Source organism: Sander vitreus, chromosome 2, assembly GCF_031162955.1.
Source record: "Sander vitreus isolate 19-12246 chromosome 2, sanVit1, whole genome shotgun sequence".
Taxonomy (NCBI): Eukaryota; Metazoa; Chordata; class Actinopteri; order Perciformes; family Percidae; genus Sander; species Sander vitreus.
Genome location: NC_135856.1, coordinates 9,271,178 through 9,294,705, shown reverse-complemented (window position 1 = coordinate 9,294,705; position 23,528 = coordinate 9,271,178). Strand labels below are relative to the sequence as shown.

Here is a 23,528-nt window from a genome sequence, read left to right as displayed (position 1 = left end):
GTCCCAGAGTTTTTTTGCTTCTGTTTTTTTAACTGCTGAAGAAGAGATCTATTGCAAGGATGCAACAAATTTGAAGACTGCAGAGATTCTGGCGACCACCACACTTGCTCTTCTGCAGTGTTTGCGATTGAATGCAGAGGTGACTATTATGGAAAGCTGTCTTGTTGAATGAGTTTGGTGACACTGCCACAAGAGTTTGTCTTTTACTACAACTCTACAAGAGAAAGACTTAACCATAGACAGAATAGAGCTTGAGCTGGAGTAACAGCTACATGTTTTGTTTGTGTGTTTTTAATGTTTGTATCCATTTTTGCAGAAAGCAAATACTGGAGGGATCATACTGTTTGGAAATTAGTAAAACCAACAGAGTATAACATTGTTTTTGTAAGAGTTCGTAGTGAGGTTGAGTGTCACAATACAGTTACAGTAATGCTAGGTATACATAAGCAGAATTAGATTTATAGAAGGTGTTTGGAGTTCTGATCCCTTTTGACCTAAAAAACACTTAATGGGGTGGTGATATGAAGATCAAAGTTTACGTAACTACTTAGTTTCATTGTGTGTATGCAAGTATTTGTGTATATATAATGTCTATGTGTGTGTGAGGCAAAGATTGCTGACATTTAGCTATTTATGTTTGGACAGGAGCCTTCATGGGGACCAGATTTGCGCATTGTAGAACGGCTTTGGCCAGGTGGACCTCTCCTCAAACGGAACCTGCACATAGTGCCGGTGCAAAGTCAACTAGGTATATCTAAACCAAGAATTTTTTTAAAGGTCAGAATACTGATCATATTTTCTTACCATATTACATTTTTTCATTTTAAACTTCAAATACAGTATTACATTCCATACAGTGTGCATGTAATATTTGTGTCTGTGTGTTTAAAGGTTTACAGCATTGCATCCTGAAGAGAAGCCATGATGTTTTCTTAGCCACTTTTGAAAATGCCTAAGAAAGACCCCAAGAAAGACACAAAGAAGGGCGGAAAACCAGAACCAGAGAAAAAGAAAGAGGAAGAAAAGAAAGGGAAGGATGACAAAAAAGGAGGAAAAGAGGAAAAGAAACCCAGCAAGGATGATAAGAAAGGTGGAAAGGATGATAAGAAAGGAGATAAAGATGATAAGAAAGGGGGAAAGAAGGGAAAGGAGGAGCCACCCAAGGGAAAAGATGATGGAAAGAAAGGAAAAGACAAAGGGAAAGGTAAGAAAGTGGAGTCCGAGGAGGATGAGGAGGAGCTCCTGAGTGATGAGGAAGAGGATGAAGAGTTTAGTGAAGAAGAGTCCGAGGAGGAAGACTCAGAGGATGACAGGAGAGGGAAGGGGCGAGGAGGCAAGGCGACTAAGGGAAAGAAAGGGGGGAAGTCTAGACGTGGGGACTCAGATGAGGATGAGGAGGATGAAGAAGAGGATGATGAAGACTACGAAGAGGATGGCGGCAAATCCAAAAAGAAATCTAAAGATGGCCACCACCATAAAGGAGCGACATCTGATGCTGATGCAAAGAAAAAGAAAGGTAAAAAAAAAGAGGAAGCTCCGCAGCTTCCCATAAAGGAAATCCCAAAGAAAGGTCTGAAGAACATGTCTACGATGTTCATGAAGTTTTCTGGCTTCAAGAGGCGCAGGAACAGCAGGAAGAAGCTGAAAAGTACATCACGTTTGTTCCTGGGATTGGGGAGGAGAAAAACCCGCCTTGCTAAGAAGAAACGCCGCAAGTCCATGCTGAAGAACACCTCTCGATTCATGATGAGGTTTAAGCGCAGCAAAAATAATAAAAAAGAGAAGGAGGCCAAAGCGAAGGCGGAGAAAAATGGTGGAAAGAAGCCAACCTACATGCTGCTTCGTCTGGGAGGAGGAAATGAATCAAATGAAAAGAAAGGGGGCTTCTTCAAAAACATGTTTGGAAAAAAGAACGCTGACGGGCCTCCTGACGACTTCAAGAACAGAAGTGCGTTGCTGGGTAAGGTCGCAGCGGCAACTAACTGGTTGACCAAGCGCTTCCTGTCCACTAAAATGCGAGAAAATGTAGGACACCATGGCTGGAACGGACATAGACATAACCGAAAAGCCAGCTCCAGAGGTCATCTAAATGGTCAATATAACAATGGTTATGAGAATGGGGAGAAGGCTTATGGATACGACCAGCGACATTCAGGCATCCAGAAAGATTATGGAGGCTATGATGATGGCTATGGTGGTTATGGAGATGAGGCAACTGCAGCATATGGAAGCCAGGGTCAGTATGGTTACTATGACAATGGAGCAGGGGTTGCAGACTATCAAGACTTGGGTTACTATGAGGAAGAAGGACTCTATGATCCAAATGCAGAATATTATCAAGTAGGTCTTCATGATGATGATGGCATGGGGGACTACTATAACCCTTATTCTGCCCAAGGCTACTATAACAACCAGGAAGCTGATTACTATGATGACCAACAACAACAGGCAATGGCAATGTATGGTGACGAGGGTCAGGGCTACTATGCACAAATGGGTGAGGATGGATTCCTTGACCCTCAAGCTCAGGGTTATTTTGATGATGGTCAAGGAGTTTACTACGGTAATGGACAAGGGGGTTTCTATGACCTCGGACAGGCAAGTTATTATGAGGACCCTTATGTAGCAACTATGGGAATGCAAGGGGGATTTCCACCAGACTATCAACTTAGTTATAGTGATACTGGCATGCCCTATCAAGACTACAGCTCCCAGCAGGCCATCAGATTTCTACCAGGAGACCAGCAGGCCTTTGGCTTTGGAGGGCAAGGGATGGATCAGCTACAGGGCCTGTATGGGGACCAGTATCCAGACCAGTATGATCAATATGGGGATGATACTGGTGGAGTTCAGGGAGGGGAGATGACATTTAGAGTTCCGAGACCTCAAGTGCGCCTATTTGGGAAAGAGCGTCTAGATGTGCCTCTGCCCCCTCCACCTACTTTGCCACCTGATCCAGAATTTGAAGACATGTCAGAAATCCAGTATGAAGACCAGTATCCTCTTGCACCAGGTCAACTTGGTGACATGATGTCAATACAGCAGCAAATGCAAATGTCACCACAACAACAAATGATGATGTCTCCTCAAGAACAAATGATGATGTTTTCTCAACAACAAACTATGTTGTCCCCTCAAGAACAAATGATGATGACCCCACAGATAATGTCACCACAGCAAGAGATGATGTCACCACGGCAACAAATGATGTCACCACAGCAGCAGATGATGTTACAACAAGAACAGAGTATGTCTGCCCAAATGATGCCGTCACAGATGATGTCACCACAGCAACAAATGATGTTGCCACAGCAACAGATGATGCCCCAACAAATGATGTCACCACAGGAGCAGATGATGTCACAACAAATGATGTTACCACAAGAGCAGATGTCACCACAGCAACAGATGATGCCCCAGCAAATTATGTCACCACAGCAGCAGATGATGTCACAACAAATGATGTCACAAGAGCAGATGTCACCACAGCAACAGATGATGCCCCAGCAAATGATGTCACCACAAGAGCAGATGATGTCACAACAAATGATGTTACCACAAGAGCAGATGATGTTGCCGCAGCAACGAATGATGTCTCAACAAATGATTTCCCCGCAGGTAATTTTAGCTCTGTTATGTCATTGATGTTGTACAGCCATACCCTTAAATGCTAGAGGGTACAGAAAGGCAACTTTGCTAACGTTCAACCTGATTCATTAATATAATGTGGGGTGAACATGTAAAAAAGGTGGCAATATTCCCACTGTATTCTAGAGAGCACACCTCCACTGCCCCTCCAAGCACCTTATTTTAAGTAACCCCACTCTAGAGGGAGAGCAAAAGCATCTCTAACTAGAAAGTGTTCCGCCACATTTATAGCTTTCTGATAGTGAAATCTAAAAATTTAGCACAAGACAATAAGCGATATTAATGCTAGAGGGAATAAAAAAACACATTTCTATGATATAACTAAGTAGGAATTTCAACAGCCAATCAATGGCTATTCTTGCAGATAAGTAGTGTTAAAAAAATGAACTATTATAATATATATATATATAATAACCCTATTAGCTAGATTACATTCTTGCCATCAGCAGCTTTTATTAAACTTGCTCTTTCCCAACCACTTATCTATGATAAGTGACATATTATTACATGGCTTGTCATAAACAAAATGGTTGAAGAAACACAGTAGTAGTCTAATTCCTGGTTTTTTTTTTTAACAACTGCTTTGACATCTAACTCACTGCAAAGACCAACTACTAGCCAGGTGCAGGGGATTGCTTGTGAGTGTCAGCTGGCTTGCTCATGCCAGTGCCTGCCAATAGGGGGCTTGAGTTGTTTAGTCGGTTGCTTGAAACAACCAATGCTTAACTAGGGTAGTCAACTACTAAATATGTTTTTCTGTAACTTACTGCGTTTTTACATTGTATAAGTGGCCTTTGCCAAGGGTTCAAGTTATTTTGTGGTTGTTGTGTGCTATACAATATACTAGGCAGGTATAAACACCTTTTCCAGTCTTCAGAGCTCCCCCACAAATGTTAGCATCGTAAAAGATTAGCCACACAGACCCTGTGCTTCTTGTGCTATGGTTTGTAGCTGCAAGGCACCATGTTTGGGTGAAGTAGAGAGGTTGGGAGTGTGGTAACTTGTTGCGGTTTTTCCATAATACTGGTTTTGCAGTAACTGACAATGCCATTTCTCTGCTAACATTAGGTACTTCTTCCACACTTTACAATTACAGTGAAATGCATTCTTAATATGTGGTCCAAGAAGTAATTTATTTGTAGAGCAGATGGGCCAGTTTTCAGAACTAATTTTCCACAAGGTGGATGGTTGTATTCTTATTGGAATACCATTCATTTTCACCAAATGTATTAGTCCCTTAGGTTTTTTTTAATTCTCAATTTATTCTACATATTTGTTGTTGTGTTTTTTCGGCAGCAGATGATGGCAGACCCGATGATGATGTCACAGCCACAGGGTTATGGCCCAGTGATCCCTACTCCAACTGCCATGATTATTAAGCAAGCAAATTTGTCCCCCCTTCCTGGGCGGCGCCTGCAACCCTCTCCAACTCCATCCCGCCGCTCTGTCATCATGCCCTCCCCACAGATGCGGCGTCATCCCTCTGCCATGGCTTCTCCAGCACCTTCTCCTATGCTTCCACAGAGATTCGGCCCCTCCCCACAACGATCCATGAGGAGTGGGTTCATCAATGCCCAAAGACCCCCCTCTGTTATGTCGAGACAAATCTCACCGACTTCCTCCCCCATGGCCTCCCCCCTCGCCCGTCGTAGAATGCAACCTCAGAGATCACCTTCTCCCCTGGCTCGAGGACCCTCACCCCCTCGCTCTCCCCGTGCCTCCATGATTCGGCGAAGTCCTCCACCCTCACCAAGAGCATCAATGAGGCAACGTTCTCCACCTTCCTCACCCCGTGCTTCTATGAGGAGGCGAAGTCCCCCAGCCTCACCCACTCCAGCCCGCAGCCCGTTTGGAGGGAGGACGACGCATGGTCCATCCTCCCCTCGTCATGCATCTCCCCCTCGCTCTCCACAGCTCAGTAGAAGACCATCTCCCTCTCCCTCCCCATCTCGTCGCAGTTTGTCTCCTGCAGGGCCTCGGCCGTCCCAATCATCTCCTACCCTCTCTCGTCGCTCAACTCGGCTGCTCAGGGACCCCACACCATTGGCCCGGCCTAGGATGAGGGGAAATGTTCCCTTAGGTACTGTCAGGCCCTCACCTATGGGCCTCCGAGGACGCCCCGCGCCCCCACCCACCCAGAATGTGCGTCCATTCCGTCCCTCCTCCATACAAAGCAATAGGTCTTCTGTTCTCACAGTGGACTCCTCCCTCCTTTCCTCCCCTTTTCACTCCCCTCACATGGTCCACCGTGCTCCTCTGGGGAGGAGAGAATCTGGTCGATTTCGTCCTCGCCCTGTGGCTCGAGGACGTCCTATAGCTCACCATTCTATAAGAAGGATGCCTTCCGCCTCTCCACAGCCCTCCCTTAAACACATGTCATATCCTGCATCCCCACGGTTTGGCCGAGAGCCTGCCCAAGTAGTAGACATGGGAGAGATGGTTACAGAATATGAACCTTATGCTCCCTCATCCCCTCCCATGTTTTCTGGTGCAAGGCGAAACCAGGTAATTCGGGATGCGTCCTATGTTCCCTCACTGCAGAGACCAGTGTCACCTTATGAGCAGCCTATGGCCCCTTCATCTCCCATGTTGTCTCGGGCTCTGCAGAATCAGGCTATACAGGATGCATCCTACGCTTCTCCTTTACAAAGGCCAATGTCCCCTTATGAACAGCCTATGGCTCCTTCATCTCCCATGTTGTCGCGGGCTCTGCAGAATCAGGCTATACAGGATGCATCCTACGCTTCTCCTTTACAAAGACCAATGTCCCCTTATGAACAGCCTATGGCTCCTTCATCTCCCATGTTGTCTCGGGCTCTGCAGAATCAGGCTATACAGGATGCATCCTACGCTTCTCCTTTACAAAGGCCAATGTCCCCTTATGAACAGCCTATGGCCCCTTCATCTCCCATGTTGTCTCGGGCTCTGCAGAATCAGGCTATACAGGATGCATCCTACGCTTCTCCTTTACAAAGGCCAATGTCTCCTTATGAACAGCCTATGGCCCCTTCATCTCCCATGTTGTCTCGGGCTCTGCAGAATCAGGCTATACAGGATGCATCTTACGCTTCTCCTTTACAAAGGCCAATGTCCCCTTATGAACAGCCGATGCACCCTTCTTCCCCAATGCTATCTGGAGCTTTGCAAAACCAGGCAGTGAGAGAAGCTTCCTATGCATCTCCTCTTCAAAGGCCAGTGTCCCCATATGCCCAATCTGTACCTTCATCTCCAATGCTCTCTGGAGCCATGAGACATGGTCAGGCACTAAGAGGTGTGGCTTCTTATCAGACTCCACAGCTCCGTTCACCATATGGACCAACTATTGTTACTCCATATGATTATATCTCTGAGCCTGGTCCATCACCACTGCTTCATGATGCCCTACAGAACAGGTCTAATTTGCAGAATGTGTCATCTTTAAGATCCCCTGTGATGCAACATCGTAACCCTTATGCACCAGCTGGGCCTCAGCTCCATAATGCTCTTCAACAGAACCCAAATCTCCGCCAAGCATCTTATCAGACACCTATGCAACTCAGACGGTCCCCATATGGACCCCCACCACCCTCCTCACCAATGTTAGGAAGTGCCCTGCTAAACTCACAGTTGACGCAGGCATCCTACCGGTTGCCAGATGGAACCTTGGTGTCACCATATGCACATACACCTTCCTCTCCATTGCTCGGCCATGCCTTGCAAAACCGACAAATTCGTGGAGCCTCGTACACTTTGCCTGATGGATCAGTTATCACGGTAGGTAAAAGGTTAAAATAACTATACAACCTGACATGTATTTTTGTCTACACATGGAACAACAATTGTTTTATTACAGCTGTAATCTCCTGTATTACCCCACAGAACCCACATATCCCCCAGAAGCCCATGTCTCCTAACCTTTCCAGAGCTCTTCAAAACCAGAATGTCAGGACTGCTTCATATGTTCTTCCTGATGGCACCATTATAGACCCGAGGCAGCAGGTAACCCATGCCTATTGTTGTTTTCCTTTCTTATCGCTCCGTAATATTGTTAACCAAGAATTAGTTAAAGCTAAGGATATTTTTCTCGCTCTGCTGTCTCTGCTCGTTTAGCAAGCCATTTCCCCAAACTTGGCTAAGGCCCTAAGCAACCCAGCTCTGCGTGCAGCCTCCTATTCCCTCCCAGATGGTACCATTGTGATTGACCCTAAGAAACTGAAGTCCCCGAACCTTACAGCAGCACTTCAGAACCCTTACCTGAAAAGTGCATCTTACACCCTGCCCGATGGTACTATCATCATTGATCCACGGAAACCTGTCTCTCCAAACCTCTCCAGCGCACTTCAAAACTCTGCTCTGCGGGACGCCTCCTTCACACTACCGAAAGGGGTTCAGGACCCAAATACACCCATGTCACCAAACTTGGCTAAGGTTAGCTATGGTTTCAGACTTTATGGTTTCCCCTTCTTTCACCCTACCTGTTACTTTGTGTTTGTGGATCTATTAGTTGTTCCTCTCTTCTCATCTAAATGGTAGGACTTGGGATAGAGAATTGAAATTGTTTCCACAAATTAAATAATAATTGGTAATGAAATATACTAAGCTGCTGCTGCTATAATTCTACTGACATTTACTGACTGAATTGCACTTGTTTAACCTCTCAGGCTAACCTTAACTGAAACCAGCCATTGTAATATTTAGGCCCTCAGTAACCCAGCCTTGAAGGGAGCTGCATACACCCTCCCAGATGGAACAATTATAGTTGACCCAAGGAAACCAAAGAGCCCCAACCTGACAGCCGCCCTGCAGAATCCCTATTTAAAGGGTGTGTCTTACACCCTGCCTGATGGAACCATCATCATTGACCCACGGAAACCAATTGGCCCTGACCTGTCTAAAGTATGTACCTGTTAAACATTAATTTAACTTTGCTTTAGCACCTACTTGTTTTATTGGCTCTTTATTCACTAACCTGGTCCCTGTGTTGCTTTGAAAATCAAATATATCATTTTAGCCATCACAGACCTTTGAATTCTACAATTTGATGACAATAACTTGCAAAATGTAGTTAATTGTGATTTTAACCTTGAATAACTACCTGGTGTCTTGCTCTGTAGGCTCTAATGAATGAGAACCTTCGTAGTGCATCATACCGGCTCCCTGATGGTACCCTAGTTATCCCTGGTCAGAAACCCTCCACTCCCAACCTCTCAGCTGCTCTGAGGCAAAACCAGGCCCTTCGGTCTTCAGGTCTCTATAATCTACGAGAAAACTCTGTACTATCAGGTGCACCCAAACCCACCACTCCCAACCTTACCTCTGCGCTGCGGAATGAGGAACTCCGTGGTGTCAATTTTAGGTAGGGAACTACACTATAAATGGAAACTAGGACAGATAATGACCTGACATGCTTGTCCAAAAAGATTCAAGCTAGGCATTCACTTTTCACCAGTGGAGAATGAAATGCTAGCCCTTTTCGATCAAAAATGTCCAGGAACAAGAGGAACTTAACCTACAAACTAAACTAGAAACTAAAAGTCCAAAGAATGCTCCTATTGGCATTTCCACTGCATCTGGGAACTGGGAAGATTAGGCCAATAAAACTTACTTTGCTCTTTTTTAACTAGTTGGAACAACAAAGTCTAATGTTTTTAACTTTAGTTAACATCAAGAAATGTGCACCCCTCATCCTAATATCAATGCTAGAGTTTTAACAGTCCTTGTTTTATGAATGAAGCAGTACACAAGTGGTACACAAGGTTCCATGGAGTTTCTTTTTGAGCAACATTCTGCCTTGCAAACTCCACCCACAAAGTTTCTCAATCATAAAGTACTAAGTCCAGAGCAGGGACTTCTTTTACACATTGAACCATTGTACAAGTACAAAATTTAGTCCTTGATTTCTCCGGTCGAAACGTAGATATCCTCGAAAGTTTCTTAGTCCCCTGAGAAAGTTCCTGTGGTAGAAACCCTATATGTAAAAAAGCCACGTGAATTGCCATTTATATCACAATGACACAATTCAACAAAATGTCATATTTTTGTCCATGCTGTACAACCCTTTGTTACATGTTCTTAATTGAAGAGAACCATTCCTTGTTCTACAGGCTGCCGGATGGCTCTGTTCTCACACGTCGGTTCCACAACCCAAAACTGTCTGAAGCCGTCCAAAACCAGCAGCTTCGCTATGCCTCATACACGGTGCCAACAGGCCTGCAGGGTGAGGATAATCGCTATGCTGTGATTCCTCCCTATGGGCCACGCTCAGGACACTGGGCCAGGAATGCCCGAGGAGGAGGGGAAGGAGGGGAAGACGTTTGGGCAGCTGAGAGGGTTTTACCACATGGGACGGTCCAGAATCTGTCAAAGTGGGCCATGTACAGAGAAGATGGGGTGTTAGACGGATATTCACCCACAGCTCGACTTGTGGACGGACAGCCTCAGGACACAAACTGGACTCCTGACAGAGATAGAGTACCTGGTCAGAGCTGGTATGACAAGGTAGCTGAATTTACGAATGTATGTATTATGTGTCTGTAAAGGCAGCATTTACCTATTTTTTAAATAGGTTTTTAACAACAGTTGATGTACTGTGAAGCGTAAGACAGAAGCTGGATGGCTCACAAAATCATAGAATACTGGAATTTCAGCATATTTTATGTCAACACTGCAACAACTGATAACAATATCCATCAAGCTTTGACAATGTTGTATGACAGTGTTTTAATTACAAACCATTATGTGTGTGTCTCTGTGTGTGTGTGTGTGTGTGTGTGTGTGTGTGTGTGTGTGTGTGTGTGTGTGTGTGTGTGTGTTTGTGTCCAGATCTACTCTATCCTAAGCATGCCCACAACAGCCCACAGGGTTAAACGTTGGGCAGAAGGAATGGAGGACATGACACAGCTGCCGTAAGCAGAATCTAGTATTAACAAACAGCCTCACAGTCATTCATGTCACACACTTCACACAGCTCATTTCAATGCATATTCTTTCAGTTTCTTGAATCAACTATTTACAGTGTACGTGTGTGTATTTGTATGTGTGTGTTCCAGTGTGCTTGTAGGCTTTGAAAATTCAATTCAGAAAGAAATCCCTAGCATTAAGTATTTTATTAAAATGCAACACCAAAATAGATCTCTTCACATCGTGAGGAATCCTCTGCATTAGATTGTTGTGTCTTTCCAACAGCAGTTTGAAGATATTATTACACAATCATTTCCTGACATTCTGCAAAGTTAAAACTCTCTCTGATGTCTGACATCTTGAATGTCATTGAAAAGTAATCAATATTGGATGTTGAAGTGAGTGTGGGGATACTGCTGCAGTGTGACAATATGTGCTCTGTACGTGTGTGTTTCATTTCCTCTGTTTAATTTCAGTGAACTGAATGAGACCACAGTTCTGATGAACCTGAAGAAGCGCTACGACCAGGAACTTGTTTATGTAAGCTTCATTTCTAATATGCAAATTAGACAACTAATATCATCAGATGTCATGGACATCTACTTATCCGCTCTCTTTCTTGTCCTTTTCCTCTCTCTATTTCTTCCACACAGACCTACATAGGCAGCATCCTCGTGTCTGTGAATCCCTACAAGTTGCTCAACATTTATGGCACAGACATGGTGCTTCAGTATGGGGGACGCGGCCTGAGTGACAACCCTCCGTAAGACCTGGGAGTGTGTGTGTGTGTGTGTGTGTGTGTGTGTGTGTGTGTGTGTGTGTGTGTGTGTGTGTGTGTGTGTGTGTGATAGACCTGGGCATATATAGCCTTTGAACTTGTTACCTCCAGCAAGGATGTTATGTTTTCAGTTTGGTTTGTCAGTCTATGTGTTGGTAAGCAGGAATTCTCAAAATGTGATCGCTCATCTCTAAAACATATGATGGAAAGTTAGGCCACTGGCCAAAGAACAAGTGATTTGTTTTTGATTCAGAGAAAGTACTTTTAGGAAGATTTCAACATCGCAATATACAGCTTTTTTCTTTTTCTTTTTAATATATTTTCACTATTTTTTCAGTTAAATGAAAATATGGCATATCTATCGATGATTACTTGATGATGATACTTGTATGTCACTATGTGTAATTTAAGACAAATCCAGGTCCAAATGCAGATCAAAATTCTCTGCAAATGTTCTCTTAATAAAATACCACAATGTACCATCAATTACCAACAAAACTCTTTAACCTTTAACTGTAACCTTTGAGTCTGTGTTCCTGTACTGTTGTACTACATGTGTCTTAAGCTGTGTTCTGAGATACAATATGATGGTAAATGCCAGCACTCTCAGGTGTTAGTTAATAAGAGCCTCCTATTACACTGCTGTTGATTGGTTGCCAAGGGAGAGTTTGGTTATAGATTTCACTACCACTTCACATTACACACACACACACACACACACACACACACACACACACACACACACACACACACAACCAATGAGCATAGAAATGTGTTTTTTCAGTACAATATGTTTTGTTGTGTTGCAGTCATCTTTTTGCCATTGCTAATCGCTCATATACCACCATGATGGATGCCAAAAAGGACCAATGCATTGTGATCAGGTATGAAAAGCTGTTACAGGCATTTTGAACTTGCTCTTCATTTCAACTAGCAGCACTTTAAAAAAAACTTAAACTAAAACGGTTTTGTGAAAATTGTATTTGAGTTTTTTTTTTTTTTTTTATTACTGTGTCCACAATGTGTTACATCCTCTTAATGAACAAAGAAGAAAAAGAAGTGCTGTAAAATACCTGTTAACTGTTTTTGTTATTACAGCGGAGAAAGCGGGTCAGGAAAGACTGAAGCTACTAAACTGATCCTGCGTTACCTGACAGCCATACATCATAAGTGCAACGTCACACAACAGGTATATATACAATATATTATGTAGCTATTGGTACATGCATGCTAAAAAACACATACCATTCTGTGGTCATTTCAGCTAACACTGTTATTGCTTTCCTTTCTAATCTTCTCTCCTTTTCTCTACCACCCCCCTTCAGATAGAGGTAAAGTACTCCTGCCCTAGGTTTTTACTCTTATTACAACCACCATCCCTGTTGAAGATAGCCGTGGTAACATTTTAGTTTGTGGTGATTGGTCAGATCCTGGAGGCCACGCCCCTGTTGGAGTCTTTTGGGAATGCCAAAACAGTGCGCAATGACAACTCTTCACGGTTTGGCAAATACACGCAGATCTACATGGAGGAGTGAGTAGTAACAACTTCTACCAATAACCAAACTCAACTTACTGTACGAAACATCAGCAACAAGTTTGAGTTTTCAGGGCTTCTAATTCCAGAAAAGGTTAGTCCCACTGACCTTCATCTCGCTGTCTGAAGAAGATGGTTGAAGCCAAACATTGCTACGTTGTAATAGTAAATTGATTTCCAGAGGAAACTGGAAAAAAACTTATTTTATCTGTTGCACCAATGCATGATGTGGTTTGGGATTTTCTCCTATATGCAGCACTTTAGACATTTTGGACCTCTTTACAACTGCAAAAATAAAAATAAAAAAAAACCTTAGTACAGCAGACAGCATACTGACATTGACCTCAAAAACTTGAATACGTTGTTTTTTTTATCCAGGAAATGTGTGAAAATGCAATCACCTTTTTATGAATCCCACAATACCATACTACAATTAATTGTTGCTATAATAATGCATTACTATAGTTACTGTATGTCTTGGCTTAGAATAAAACAATTTGTCTACAACAGAAGTGCAGATTGGCTGTAGTTTCTCTGGTATAAACCATTGAATATTAACAGTCTATGGTGTAAACACAAGCACTTGTAAAGCTAACAAGCAGCCTGTATGTTAGCTTAACTTTGAATAGGCTTCACACTCACACATACACACACACATGGGCTTAGTGGAGAATATGTTAACATGTCTCAGAAACACAGTCAGACAAGTAGTTGACCTTCTGCTAGGACTGTGACAAAGAAGATCTGAGCACATTACACATGCATGACCTCAGACTTACTGTGTGTGTGTGTGTGTGTGTGTGTGTGTGTGTGTGTGTGTGTGTGTGTGTGTGTGTGTGTGTGTGTGTGTGCCGGCATGTGTGTCATTTAAAGGGGTGTAATCAGCGGTGCCATAACGTCTCAGTACCTGCTGGAGAAGTCCCGCATTGTCTTTCAGGTGAAACACACACACACACACACACACACACACACACACACACACACACACACACACAAACACAGCAGGTCAGGTGGAGTCTTCTTACCAATGAGTCATTGTGAGAAAGAGGAGATTGTACAGGAAGACAGCATGAGGTGTCAAACATGTTGCACACTATCATTACACAGCCCAGTTTGTCATTCATCCATCCAACCAACCAACCATTTGTCTTTTCCTACAGCATTATTTCCATTTCAGTAAATCTACCACAGATCTAAATTGTAGAGCTTTTCTTAATGTGTGCAAATACGCATCAACGTGATTGATTTATGTTTCATGTGACTGTGTGTGTGTGTGTGTGTGTGTGTGTGTGTATTCACAGGCCAAATCGGAGAGGAACTATCACATCTTCTATGAGATGTTGGCAGGTCTTCCTCCTCATGAGAAGCGCTCACTGTATCTGCAGGAAGCTGAGACTTACTACTATCTCAATCAGGTGCTTAGAGAAATATGAAATACACCCTGTCTACACACACACACACACACACACACACACACACACACACACACACACACACACACACACAGCACAGCACAGATAAGGAGTGGTCACTGTAATCAATTTCATAGTCACATTAGCAAATGAGATGCCAAATTTCTGAAAATGTCACATTTATTCTACAAAGTGATTAATGGCACAAACATAACACTCATTGCAGTACCCACATATGGAGTAAGGAACATTTGCAGTTTGGATTCTTTGTATCAGAGATATACAGTATTGATAAATGAATGTAATTTGCGGATTTATTTGCAAAATGGATATATAGCTTGTCACTGTGTGTATCAGGTAGTAAGGCTTTATGATTTAATGATTTTTGTATTGCTCTTTAGCAGTGGTTATGACTCCTCAAACGAACCAATATCTACTTGTGACCCCTCGTCATATGTTTCATATGTATGAGTTGTGAGTAACCATTTGAGTAATTCTCTGAGATGAAAAATAGATAGAATTATATGTGTGCATAGCTCTAAGAATGGTAATGTTTGTTGGTCAGTTGGTTGGTCCAGACTGAAATACCTCAACAACTATTACAGTAAATAGTTTACCGTGAAGTTTTGTACATACATTAATGTTTACGGACGAATTGTACTTATATTGGTGATCCCCTGACTTTTCCTCTCATACCAGGTTGACAATTGTTTTTTGTTTTTTTTACTGAAATATCTCTTCAACTATTGGATGGATTGCCACGATATTTGATACAGATATTCATGTTCCCCTCAGGGTGAATTGTAATAACTCTGGTGATCTCCTAATTTTTCTTCTTGCAGCAAAATTCAAAATTTTAATTTGTCCAATACTTTGGTTGTTGACCAAATACAGTACCTGCAATACTGTATTGTGACATTCCCATCAGCCTCAGCTGTACTTTGTGTTTAGTGTCAGTTAGGAAATGTGTTAACATGCTAAATAATGAAGGTGATTATGCTAAAAATCTGCACATTAGCATTGTCATGAGCATGTTAGTATGCTGATGTAATTTTGCTCACAGACCAATATTCAGCAATATTCAGGTTTACGTTATTTCTCTGATAGAGTATGCCTGTCCTTGCACACTTTGTTGCCATCATTGAGCTGGGTTTGTCCTCTTGGATTTCTTTGTACCACTACATAAGATGTGATGAAACACAAAGCAACACTTTGCTCATGCCAATGCTGTTTAACGATCCTTGACTAATTACATTGTTATTGGTGGTGGTGACTACTACAGGCACATGTGGCTTACTCTTTTAAATAGTAATGTAACACCAGGCTGAAAAGTAATGTTTCACTGTCCTCTGTGGTTGATAGTTTGGTCAGAAGCATGCTCTATAGCACCAGTAACCACACCCAGCGGTGATGTCACAGTGTACTGACACACCCTGACTTCTACATTACTGCATCGAGTTGAGAAGTTGAACCCCCGGAGGTCTGCAAAAACAAGACTTTCAGCTGCTGATAAGTTGTTCGTTAATTAGAGCTGTGATTAAATGGGCTCAGGGTAAGATGTGTGTAACAGTGTATGTATGTGTGTGTGTGTGATGTGTGTGTACATGAGTGCAGGGAGGGGATTGTACCATAGAGGGAAAGGATGACGGGGAGGACTTCAGACGTCTGCTGAGTGCCATGGACATTCTGTGTTTCACCCCAGAGGAGCTAAACAGCATCTACAGACTGCTGTCCTCCGTCCTTCATCTGGGGAATGTCTACTTCCAGCCACACCAGGTCTCTCTGCCACACACACACACACACACACACACACACACAAATAGGTCATCAAAATGAATTAAGTTTCACAGTTGAATGATGTTGATAGATGACGGTAATAATGAACGTGTGGGCCTGTGTGGGCGTGGGTCCCTGCAGGCTGAGGGTCAGGAGGTTGCGTCGGTGGTGAGCGCGCAGGAGATCAGGGTTGTGGCTGAGCTGCTGCAGGTCTCACCTGACGGCCTGCAGAAGTCTGTCACTTTCAAACAGACAGTAAGTGGAACACACTTTGCATAAACAAGGACACCCTCACACACGTAGATATGGTTAAATATATTCTCACAATTAAAGAGATGTTGGCAGATAATGGATGCGTTTGATCCCCCTAGGATACAGTAAGGGAGAAGATCTTTACTCCACTTACAGTGGAGAGTGCTGTGGATGCCAGGTGAGTGAGTCTGAATATAGAATCTGTTAAATTCAATACTATGCGCCTACTTCTGCATGGAATAACCTGAAATAAAAGCCTATCTGACAGGCTTGTTTGAAGCTTTTTTACGGTCCTCATTTAAAAAAAATACCTGGAGAATCATACCAGGAGACTACAGAGAAGGAGTGAAGAGTCTTTGATATTCTCTTCCCATTCTTGGTAGAGGCATGTGAGGACAAAGGACGTCAGGGCTGGGGGAAAGATTTTTCAGATGTCCTCTGTTTCCATAGGAACCGGGTTTTCTGTTTCCATAGAAACCGTATTGTGTGTGTTTCATAGAGATGCCGTTGCCAAGATCCTGTACTCGCTGCTGTTTAGTTGGCTGACAGAGCGCATCAACAGACGGGTCTACCCTCGCAACGAAGCCCTCTCCATCTCCATATTGGACATATATGGATTTGAGGTCAAGCTAAAGAATGATCTCGCACAATAATGTTACAGCGCTGATGCGTGTGATCTGACCTGTGTCAACGTAACTCCCCCACTTCCTAATATCTCCTCTCTTTACCCACCAGGAGCTACAGGTGAACAGTTTTGAGCAGCTGTGCATCAACTACGCCAATGAAACGTTGCAGTTCTTCTTTAACAGGGTCATCTTCCAGGAGGAGCAGGTCAGGGAAACTACAAGTTAACATTTGTATTCACATAATTGTGTTTTCCCAGTGATTTGCGTGTCAAAAGACATCTGGGTTAAAACAGTCTAAATATGGTTGAAAATTCAAAGTATGAAAGAAAAGCATATAGGACAACAAGGTATAATCATGGGACAGGTCCTAGCTGCACATTGCAATATAGTCATTCCGTTAAGTAACTGGGTTAGAGTCAGCTTTCGACAGTTTCCTGTTTTCTCTGTGATTTCTCTGTTTCTCTATGTATACAAGAATGTAAGAGGTAGGGTATTAGAGAAACCTTATTTCCACAGATAGATTTCTCCTGCGGGAAGCCGGTTTCTTGGCCACATATATGCGTAATAATGTTTCTGAAACGGGATGAAAGGAATGATCGTCGCACGTAGCGATGCATCCTCGCATTCAAAAACAAAGTTTATTCGAAGTCTGACTAAAACGGAAACTGACTATTATTTGCCTCTACAAGTGAACTATGAGTGAAAACTGTGAAAAGACACTTTTAAGACTTAAAGAAAAGCTATCAGAAACGCTCTCATAAACCCACGAGCTCATTAAATCTCACACATATAGTGGACCCAGCAATACTTCAGCTGAAGTCAAACCTGGAAACAACAGTGGAGTTAGAAGAGTTTTACATACACCAACCTGATGGCCCTTTTGTGCCGTGTGAGTAGGAGGAGTACATGCGGGAACAGATCATGTGGCAGCAGCAGCCCTTCAGCCACAACCAGGCCTGTCTGGACCTCATCGCTGCTAAGCCTCATGGGATACTGCGCATACTGGACGACCAGTGTGGCTTCCCTCAGGTACATCCACACTTGTTGAACTAAACTCTTCATCCCCTCAACCAATAAAACATTATAATAAACACAGCTGATATTGGAAGTGAATTGGAAATATGATTGATTAATACAAACAGTACTTAATTAAACCTCAGACTCCTGTGGCAAGCATGTGTACTTAAAATGAAGTTAGGTTAGATTGCAAGAAACCTTTGAAATCATTATTTAGGTGTATTTTGAAAAAAGACCAACATCTGACAATAACTCATGTTTCAGATATTCATATCTCAGTTTTGAAAAGAAATTGAGTCAGACATCTCACTTATTGAATAGCAGACTAAGGTGTATTCCAATCCAGTTCTGATCAATACAGAGAGTGAAATATGAACACAGTGTTACACGAGAAACTGACTGAGGCAATCTGCTGAACACACACAGGCAACATGTGTTTGTGCTGTAGAGATTTAGTTGTCATGGCTCACCAACCTTTAACCGTCTCCATTCATCACTAGGCAACAGACCACACCTTCCTTCAGAAGTGCCACTATCACCATGGAAACAACCCGCTATATGCCAGGCCAAAGATGCCACTGCCAGAGTTCACCCTGAAACACTATGCTGGGAAAGTCACGTACCAGGTACATTTTTCTTGAGTTTTTATTTGTAACTATTTAAGATGTTTCACAAAAGAAAAGGAAAAGAAAACATCAACACAGCATGATAACTAAAGTAGGCTATACATTTCTCCTGTCCTCCTGTCCTAATGTCCTCCTTCCATTTTCTTGAATTTGTAAAAGTGTTACGCACATAGATTCCAATCCCCCAAAGCCAATCCACCTCTGATATTTCTACATTTGCTTACTTTTAACTGATTGATTCTCATTGGATAGACCTTGTTTTAGTTTCTTTACATTACGTGCCCTCATTCGGACATAGTAGTAGACATAGTTTACTCGCAACTCTAGCAGAGCTCGGGAAAAAAAACAGTACGCACTGCACACAGTGAGTTGTGTGAGTTACAGAAGCCTACCCTCTCTGGCAGATTAAACCACTGCTGGGTGATGGAAAACGGTCACTAACTGTGCGCCACTTGTGATTTTTCCCGGGAATGTCGGCACAGACACAAAGTTCATACTCTTTGGTAGTACTGCAAATGCAAGGGCTTTCATCATTATTTAATTTAGTTTGTCCGCTGTTAAATTCCTGGTTTGTTCTAACACTTTTGTAATGATTTGTGGTGCAGGTGCACAAATTCTTGGATAAGAACTTCAACACGGTCCGCCAGGATGTTTTGGACCTCTTCATCCAGAGCAAGAACAGAGTGAGATTTGCTCTCTCTTTTTGTTTCAACATTTACAGTAGTCCCCAGTCTTTATTCCTCACGATCTTCAATTACATTTAAAATATGATTGTTACTCATCATCTTGTATTGTGGTGGCGTGGCACAATACAGTTGTATGTTTTGACTTGTGCTTTTTACTTTTCTGTTAAGAAATATCCAACAACCTATTTAGTAATTATTGTTTTGAGTTAGGAATACATTTTTAGTTGACATTAAGTTGAACTAAATACTGTCACGTCGTCACTGACAGTTGTACTGTCGCACAACTTTAGTTTTTCCATCTATGAAATCCAACACATTGTATTGTGGGACTGTCAGCAGAATTTAGTGTGCATGCTGTGAACTACTTTCTCCGGTCCATTGTATGACTTGTTGAGGGCTTTCTACATACATTCTGGCATTCAAATAAAATTTGGACAGAGACTCGCACTCAAACACTGACGAACCCCAATATCTCCATAAATCGTTATCAAGTGTAATAAAACACACATACTTAAAATCTTAAGTGTGTGTGTGTGTGTGTGTGTGCGTGCAGATGGTATCCAGCTTCTTCTTAAAGCACTCAGAGTCTGGGTCTCAGCGGCGGCACAGCATCGCGGCTCGCCGTTATCAGGCCAACACGGTCAGCGCAAAGTTTCAGAGCAGCCTGCAGGAGCTGCTGGAGAAGATGGAAAGGTTTGAGTAAAACATTTTACCTTTAGGACAATGTGTAAACCTCTAACACATTTTTATAGCATCAGTGGAAAATGGTAAAGTTGTGACTGAGTGCCACTGAGTGGTGTTATAATTGCCTACACTCCTTTGAGTGTCCAATTTGTTAGTGTAAAATGTCTGCACTCTGTAGTGCCCTTATACATTCTCACATTAATATTAGTTAATGTATGTTTTGCTCCTGAAAAGGTAGGCATGTAAGTGTTCAGAATGAATTGTGTTCTGCAAGATGTAGAAAGTGTGTATACAGTAATTAGGGGACTAAGGAATGAGTGAAAGAGGGAGTGTTATGGGGATTATGGCCTTGTGCCTAAATAGACAATGAGTACTTACTGTAACAATGTGTTGTGCCTTGCTGCACCAATAGACTGAAATAATTAGAGATCAGTTCTGGCAATCTTATAAGCCTCCAATATCAGTGTTTGTAGAAGCCATTTATCTTGGAAAGATGCATTTTATTTGCTTAATTTGACATTGTCATGTCTCTTCTAGATAAAAAACAGATGCTTCAGGAGATCTTTCAGTCTGAATGCTACATATTAAAGGTCCTATGACATGCTGCTTTTTGGATGCTTTTATATAGGCCTTAGTGGTCCCCTAATACTGTATCTGAAGTCTCTTTTATATAGGCCTTAGCGGTCCCCTAATACTGTATCTGAAGTCTCTTTTATATAGGCCTTAGTGGTCCCCTAATACTGTATCTGAAGTCTCTTTTATATAGGCCTTAGTGGTCCCCTAATTCTGTATCTGAAGTCTCTTTCCCAAAATTCAGCCTTGGTGCAGAATTACAGCCACTAGAGCCAGTCCCACAATGAGCTTTCCTTAGAATGTGCCATTTCTGTGTCTGTAGCTTTAAATGCTATTGAGGAGGAGAGAGAGGGGGGCAAGGTGGAGGGTGGGGGTGTGACCTTGACCAACTGCCACTTTGCTTGTTTGCAAGCCATGATGTCTCTCTCTTTCTCATGGGTGGGCCAAATTCTCTGGGCAGGCAAAGCAGAGAAAGGGGAGGTAACCTTTCCCCTTATGACCTCATAAGAAGGAGATTCCAGATCGGCCCATCTGAGCTTTCATTTTCTCAAAGGCAGAGCAGGATACCCAGGGCTTGGTTTACACCTATCGCCTATCTACCTAAAAACTCATAAAATGAAATGGTCATGCCATGGGACCTTTAACAGTTGTTAATATGTAGCATCAACTGTAAAAAAAAAAAAAAAGAAAAGAAATGCCATGCTCTACTGATTTCTTACTTAGTTGGTTTCCTCTCATTTGGAAAGTTGACTTCCTTGCGCTGGACTGGAATGTACGAAGCCTTTATCAAATCATTCATTTATCCATCCGTTCGTTCTCATCTATCTGTGACAGGTGTAACCCTTATTTTGTGCGATGCATCAAGCCAAACCATCATAAGGTATATTTGCAAGTTGGATAATGTGTGCAGGTTTGCAGTGGGTTTGTTTTGCATTTTGATTGAGCCGTCACATACAGCTCATGTGTATTTTTATGTATTTGTAGGAGCCAGGAGTGTTTGACATGGAGCTGGTCAACACTCAGCTACATTACTCTGGCATCATGGAGACCATCCATATCAGGAAGGAGGGTTATCCAATCAGACTGCACTTTCACAGCTTCCTAAAAAGGTTGGTTACTTACCAATCTTCACCTGTGTGTAAGTGTATTTGAGGAGAAATGTAAGCTCTGATTGAACCATTTAAGATAAAATATAATACAGACTATCTCAGCTCAACTTTCTTTCCTAAAAATAATTATTTATTCTCATTACAACTCACAAACCTTTAGCTTGTCAGTAATTCTTTTTCTGGCAAGAGTACAATTCACACACCAATTTCTTCATGCTGAAATAGCCATCTGGCACTTGCCAGCTCCCGCAGTAGTAAAGCAACTGAAACCAATTAATGTCACAGCCCCTCTGACCACTGCCTGCCAAAGTATTCTGACTTACAGTATTACAGGAAAAACTGTTTGAGAGTCCAACATTCACAGTCAATTAGATGTACACTAAAACTACTAAATACAAACAAATACCTAATTACTATAACTCATAATACCCACATTCCCAATTAGCCTCACACTAGGAGTTTAGACACATGTTGCAGCTTTGGATTTTTACCGATCCTTGTTCGCATTTACTCCAGAATTTATATTGGAGTGTCATTTTAAATGTGTGTGTGGGCATGCACAGGTATAAAGCCCTGCTCTGCCTGAAGGATCCTCCACCTGCAGACGGAGAAAACTGTGTCAACATGCTCCACAAGCTCGCTCCGGTCAAGAGCGGCTCGTATCAGCTGGGAGTCAGTAAGGTGAGCTCTCTCAGTAACATACACTTGTACAAAATAAGGTTGAATGATTCAAACATAAGAAATAAATACCGTGATACTGATGTGTGTGTGTGTGTGTGTGTGTGTGTGTGTGTGTGTGTGTGTGTGTGTGCGCGTGTGTGTGTGTGCGTGCGTGCGTGCGTGCGTTAGATTTTCCTGAAAGAGGAGCTGTATCAGCTGTTGGAGGGGAAGCGTGACCGTGTGCTGAACATCGCTGCTGAGACACTGCAGAGATACACCCGCGCATGTCTTGTCCGAAAGAACTTTGCCAAGTTGCGACAGAATGCGACCCTGTTGAAAGCTCGCTGCAAAGGCTACCTGGTCAGGTAATGTTCACCTGAGGTCAGCTTTAAAGTGCTGATATTATGCTTTTTGGCTTTTTCCCTTTCCTTTATTGTGTTATATATCTTCTTGTGCACGTTATAGGTTTACAAAGTGAAAAATCCCAAAGTCCACCCCAAAGGGACTTACCATCTCCAACAGAAAAGACTGTTCACAAACTGCTCCAAACAGCTCTGTTTACTTTACTTCAGAGACAAACGTGCATCACTTTGTAACACACGTTATAATGCTTGCCTAGCTGCTAGCATGGCACTCCCTCATACTCTGCAACTGACAAGCTAGCAGTGCATACTGCGAATGTGCGACTCCCAACAAAGATGGAACAGAAGTGAGATGCCTCACTCTGTAGCTAAAACAGAGAGCTCAACACACAGGGTGAAAAGAGGAGCTGCAGCAATGTGCAGTACAACAAATATATGGTGTTTTCTGAAAATTAAACCACATAAACTTATTCTGGTACAACCTCTCATTATGAACCTGAAAATGAGCATAATATGAGCACTTTAACTGAAGTGGAAAACATCTTAGCTAAAGAAGGATTTGGCTTACCATGTTGTTTTATTTGATTATCATTGCACACGTACAAACTGAGAATTATTCTGTTTTTACATACATGTGTAAAAATACATGTAGAAAATAGAGAAAGAAAAATGAAAAAATAGACGAGTTTATTTTGAAATCTTCCTGGAACCAAGTGCTCAGGGTGAAAACCAATTGTATCATCACCTTATTCCTGGGAGTTGACTCTTCGGAGCTTTAGAATCAGAAAAGGTTTTATTGCCACAATAAGTACACTTATTATGGGGGAGGGGGTTTAAGAGTCATTGTCAGTTGGTGAGGGGAGAGGTTTGAATAGTTTATGTCCAAGGTGAGAGGGATCGGCTACA

At 42.5% G+C, this 23,528-nt stretch overlaps 1 protein-coding gene across 1 annotated transcript in view; it reads left to right on the top strand.

The window, feature by feature from the left end:
* Positions 1 to 1,581: 1,581 nt before the first annotated feature.
* The window catches only part of myo15ab (myosin XVAb), a 51,072-nt gene continuing 29,125 nt past the window's right edge, over positions 1,582 to 23,528 (top strand). The window contains exons 1-29 of the mRNA XM_078268327.1: positions 1,582 to 3,618; positions 4,945 to 7,401; positions 7,507 to 7,626; positions 7,738 to 8,055; positions 8,326 to 8,523; positions 8,742 to 8,983; positions 9,732 to 10,125; positions 10,450 to 10,532; positions 11,004 to 11,067; positions 11,181 to 11,290; positions 12,115 to 12,189; positions 12,404 to 12,494; positions 12,631 to 12,636; positions 12,733 to 12,836; positions 13,713 to 13,776; positions 14,141 to 14,254; positions 15,866 to 16,027; positions 16,169 to 16,282; positions 16,399 to 16,457; positions 16,779 to 16,902; positions 17,015 to 17,110; positions 17,803 to 17,934; positions 18,423 to 18,548; positions 19,154 to 19,231; positions 19,788 to 19,927; positions 21,326 to 21,371; positions 21,476 to 21,600; positions 22,164 to 22,281; positions 22,450 to 22,625. Coding sequence (XP_078124453.1) covers positions 1,582 to 3,618; positions 4,945 to 7,401; positions 7,507 to 7,626; positions 7,738 to 8,055; positions 8,326 to 8,523; positions 8,742 to 8,983; positions 9,732 to 10,125; positions 10,450 to 10,532; positions 11,004 to 11,067; positions 11,181 to 11,290; positions 12,115 to 12,189; positions 12,404 to 12,494; positions 12,631 to 12,636; positions 12,733 to 12,836; positions 13,713 to 13,776; positions 14,141 to 14,254; positions 15,866 to 16,027; positions 16,169 to 16,282; positions 16,399 to 16,457; positions 16,779 to 16,902; positions 17,015 to 17,110; positions 17,803 to 17,934; positions 18,423 to 18,548; positions 19,154 to 19,231; positions 19,788 to 19,927; positions 21,326 to 21,371; positions 21,476 to 21,600; positions 22,164 to 22,281; positions 22,450 to 22,625 — 7,973 coding nt within the window. The remainder of the gene's footprint in view (positions 3,619 to 4,944; positions 7,402 to 7,506; positions 7,627 to 7,737; positions 8,056 to 8,325; positions 8,524 to 8,741; positions 8,984 to 9,731; positions 10,126 to 10,449; positions 10,533 to 11,003; positions 11,068 to 11,180; positions 11,291 to 12,114; positions 12,190 to 12,403; positions 12,495 to 12,630; positions 12,637 to 12,732; positions 12,837 to 13,712; positions 13,777 to 14,140; positions 14,255 to 15,865; positions 16,028 to 16,168; positions 16,283 to 16,398; positions 16,458 to 16,778; positions 16,903 to 17,014; positions 17,111 to 17,802; positions 17,935 to 18,422; positions 18,549 to 19,153; positions 19,232 to 19,787; positions 19,928 to 21,325; positions 21,372 to 21,475; positions 21,601 to 22,163; positions 22,282 to 22,449; positions 22,626 to 23,528) is intronic.